Here is a 4,407-nt window from a genome sequence, read left to right on the forward strand (position 1 = left end):
ATGTTGTCAATATCCTCCTATTAACCAATTGCAATTCATTGTTTATATGACTTTTAACGTAGACATGATTAAAGTCAAATATTTTTAATGATACAACAGTTTTTATCGATTGGCAATATAGTTTATTTTCAATTTTTTTGTAACAAATTAAGTTTTAATGTTAGTTTCTATCAATTGAATCTTTACTTAATTAATAATATGACAACACAACATTAAATATTCTTTAAATTATTGTTACTCTAATTGTGCATATAAATAAAAGTTTAATTTTATATTATGAAAATAAATGGTCAATTTAAAGATTATAACAATAAAAAGGGGTGAAGAGCAAGGTCTATAAACATCTATAACTCCTAATTAGTCTACCTTTGTGATATCATCATCATTATGATCATAACACAGCTATTTAGCAACAAAGAGTACTACTCAATATTTTATTCTTGTTGAGCTTCTATTCTTCTTCTTCAAATTACAGAAATATATACACATAAAATAAAATATAAATTATCATATATTTCTGTGCCCATTCCTGGTTGTCAGTCCTTGTATGAGAAGCTAGCATTTGCACTGATCCACAAATCTCTCTCTCTCTCTCTATCTCTCTCTTTCTATCTCTTTCTTAAAACCCACGTCCGTGCCCTTCAAGCTAAGAAACAGTGTAACCTAAGCCTGTTTCCTTCTTTGTCTTCTTTCCTTTGTCCTCTAAGGATCCCTTTGCTTATCACATAAGGTTTGTATTCTTTCTTCATTTTCTTATCAAACCTTTTCTTATACTTTCTTTCATTTCTGTTCTCCCTTTTATTTCTTGCATCATTTCATAACCTTTTTTTCCCTTTTTTTCTTGCTTAGTTATGACTATATATAGTCTTGCTTGAATTAAATTATATATAAAGTTTAACTTTCATACCTCTTGTTTTAGTTTCCCTAAAAAAAAAAAATACCTCTTGTTTTAGTTATTCTTGAAACATACATATATATGTTCTTTTGTTAAAATAACTGGAAGTTTTAATAGATAATCAAGCAACAAGAGTTTTCTTTGTTTTTCTATTTGGTTCTTCATTTAGTTTCATTAAACTAAATTTAAATTTTAAAACTGAAATAAAAACTAGGGCATGTTTTTTGAATATATAGCTGCATACGAAAACAATATCAAGATTTTTTTTATAATTACTTTTTGTGTCTTATTTTTCTTTATATTCTTTCTGATGTTTATTTTTTCTTAATTGATCCCTTCCATGCAAGTAGCAAAAGGGTGGAAATGAAACATTTTAACCGAGCATTAATGATTTTTGTTCAATTTATTTCAAACAAATCCATGAATATCAGGCATACATATTCCTGTTTTTCTGCTGTTTACAAGGGTTTGTGTTCTAAATGTGTACATAGTGATGATGTAGAAGGAAGCATGAATAAAACTACTTGTTCTTGTAAGTTGTTCCGAGCTAGCAAAAGTCAAATATGTTAACCACTTCAAAAAATCATGCATGGAATAAAAGGTCTATTAGATTTTCTCAAACCTAACTGGTCAAAAAAGTTATCTACCTTTTTAAGATTTTCCTAGGGTTAGCTCTCAGATTCATGTTCCACGTGTCATCTGAAATATCTCCTGATTATTATTCCTTAATTTCATTTGTTTTTTTTTTTTTTTAACAAGCCCTAATTTCAGTTGTTAACATAAACTAATGATATTTGATTATCAATTTGGAGTCATAGTTGTTTTGGACAATATTATAGAGCTTTCAAAGTTAATCTCAATTTTTTAAACACAAAGTACAATTTTGACAGTGAATATGGAGACCAGATATATAATCTCGAGATTATCAATCTTTGGCCACCATTTTTGAATTTCTAAATCATGGACTAATGTTAGTTCTGTTCATACATTTACCTTGCTAGTACAAGCTACATACCTGAATAATTAATTAATATATACATATATTACGTACACATGTAACAATCAAATAGTTTATCATTTTAATACAAACTGAACCTTCTTATTCTTTGCTTTCTTTCAGGTAATAGAATAAGGAATCTGCATACAGAATGATGCAAGGAAGTGGAGAATTAACAGTTCCTCCAGGGTTTAGGTTCCACCCAACTGATGAGGAGCTTCTTTACTATTACTTGAGGAAGAAAGTTTCTTATGAAGCCATCGATCTTGATGTTATCAGAGAAGTTGATCTCAACAGACTTGAGCCTTGGGATCTCAAAGGTACACACACTACATATTCATAAATATTTATATGATATATATGCTTAGATTCAAATAAAGTCATGCATAATTTCTTTGTTTCATACTATATATAGGATTTTATGAACATAAGAAAAATAAAAAAAAATAGAAAAGTTTATTATTATATATGAACTAATATTATGGCATCCAATCATATCTTACTTATGCGCCAACCTTATTATATTGCTTCTCACAATATTTCAGTAAAGATATACATGGTGAAATATGATCGGATGATACTCAAAACTATTTTACACCGTCAATGCATATCCATTAACATAAACTAAAAATACATGTTAACTTCATCTACTTGTGTGTGTAATATTGCCTATGAAACACTTGCACTAACACCGGGGACATGACCCTGATACGTTGATATCTGCAATGATTTGAAAAATATATGTAATTGAATGCAATCGCATGTGTTGGTTTTATCTTGACATCGGACACCAGACATGCCTTCAGTCTTAAGTGTATGTGCTACATATAGAGTTTTCTAAGATGAACTAATTAAACATCATTACTCATCTCATAATTTTGTGTTCTATTTAATAGTTTTGTGTGTGCGTACTTGTTGCAGATAAGTGTAGGATTGGATCAGGGCCACAAAATGAGTGGTATTTCTTCAGTCACAAGGACAAGAAATACCCAACAGGAACAAGAACAAATAGAGCAACTACAGCTGGGTTTTGGAAAGCAACAGGAAGAGACAAAGCCATATATCACACCAATTCCAAAAGGATTGGAATGAGGAAAACCTTAGTGTTCTACACTGGACGTGCTCCTCATGGTCACAAAACTGATTGGATCATGCATGAGTATCGTCTTGATGATGATGATAATGCAGAAGTTCAGGTAAGAAATAAAAACCACACTTGTAGTGCATGTCACATTTTTTTTTTTTTTTTTATATAGTTTTAATATGTATCAAATATATGTGATCTATCAAATGGTACTAGCCAAGTAATTAAGCATTTCATGAATTTGTTTTTCAGGAAGATGGATGGGTAGTTTGCAGGGTATTCAAAAAGAAAAACACAAACAGAAGCTACCAACAAGAAATTGAAGAAGAAGATCATCACATGATTAACCACATGAGATCAACAAATGGTCCAAATCATTTTCTAGAACCAAAACATCATCATCACATGCAACAACTAGGACTATATGATTACAACAATAACACCACCACCACCTTTGATGGTACAATTCATCTACCACAATTGTTCAGTCCAGAATCAGCCATAGCAGCACCACCTACTTCCTTCCATAATTCATCAATGGACATCCTTGAATGCTCTCAAAATTTGTTGAGGCTCACAACAACAAATACTAGCTCTGGACTTAATCTCATGCAACAACAACAACAACAAGGAGAAAGGTTGATCAGTGGTAGTGATTGGTCATTCTTGGATAAACTACTTGCATCACACAATGGAATGGATCTTAATCTAAGGAACAAATTATGTAACACTCCTAATAATCACCAGGCTGCACCTTCTGCTGTTGGAACTTCTTCTGCTCAGAAATTTCCATTTCATTACCTTGGTTGTGAGTCTCATGATATTATGAAATTTTCAAAGTAATTAATTAAGGTTATGATGATGACTTTAATTACTTATTACATGTGTTATACATAAGTGAGGATGAGAGAAATTTGGTTTCTAGTATAAGTTTTTTTTTTCTGTTAGATACTACTATTTGAAATTCCACGCATTAATTAATTTAGTTAAATTATTTCTTTTGAGTATGAATTGTATATATTATTATTATTATATGCATCTCTTATTCAAGCTGCTTGACAAACCATTGTTCTTATTATTGAAATGAACTCAATAAGAACCACATATGTGACAATACCTTAAGATAATTGCACTTTAGCACCTCAATTTCGCTTCTGATCGGGTCGTAACTCCATAACAGCTATTTTTACGTGTTAAAAGCCGGTCAGGTAGTAACTCCCGATAGTGTATTTTCAGCAAAGTGAGCAATATTTAGGTGTCTAAAAGCAATTGTCATACCTTAATATATTTCAGCACCTTTGGATGATAAATTTGAGTGGTCCATTAGGCTTATTAAATATTAGGCCCAATTAATGAATAGGTAGTAATTAGTACTAAAAAAAGTTGAGAGGTGTAAAAGTAAATGAGTGAGTAATTGAAAGACATAACACT

The 4,407-nt window shown here is 30.7% G+C and overlaps 1 protein-coding gene across 3 annotated transcripts; it reads left to right on the forward strand.

Moving 5' to 3' along the window:
- The first annotated feature begins 492 nt into the window (after nt 1-492).
- LOC11424656 (protein SOMBRERO) lies at nt 493-4,103 on the forward strand. Of its 3 annotated transcripts, none has more exons than XM_003595820.4 (4): nt 493-730; nt 2,016-2,212; nt 2,814-3,088; nt 3,229-4,103. In XM_003595820.4, exons 2-4 carry the CDS (start codon nt 2,044-2,046, stop codon nt 3,817-3,819), a joined length of 1,035 nt encoding a protein of 344 aa, XP_003595868.1. In that variant the 5' UTR covers nt 493-730; nt 2,016-2,043; the 3' UTR covers nt 3,820-4,103. The 3 variants fall into 3 exon arrangements, with proteins under 3 accessions (XP_003595868.1, XP_024631515.1, XP_024631514.1); XM_024775747.2 differs by lacking the exon at nt 493-730 and adding an exon at nt 1,125-1,496; XM_024775746.2 differs by lacking the exon at nt 493-730 and adding an exon at nt 1,125-1,427.
- The last annotated feature ends 304 nt before the right edge of the window (nt 4,104-4,407 follow it).

Source organism: Medicago truncatula, chromosome 2 (assembly GCF_003473485.1).
Source record: "Medicago truncatula cultivar Jemalong A17 chromosome 2, MtrunA17r5.0-ANR, whole genome shotgun sequence".
Lineage (NCBI taxonomy): Eukaryota > Viridiplantae > Streptophyta > Magnoliopsida > Fabales > Fabaceae > Medicago > Medicago truncatula.

Bases quoted from the DNA above. Each gene is read 5' to 3' on its own strand.
- LOC11424656 (XM_003595820.4), top strand. From the start codon at position 2,044: ATGATGCAAGGAAGTGGAGAATTAACAGTTCCTCCAGGGTTTAGGTTC. The intron at 2,213-2,813 runs GTACACACACTA...TACTTGTTGCAG, and splicing joins TGAGCCTTGGGATCTCAAAG to ATAAGTGTAGGATTGGATCA. The intron at 3,089-3,228 runs GTAAGAAATAAA...TTTGTTTTTCAG, and splicing joins ATGATAATGCAGAAGTTCAG to GAAGATGGATGGGTAGTTTG.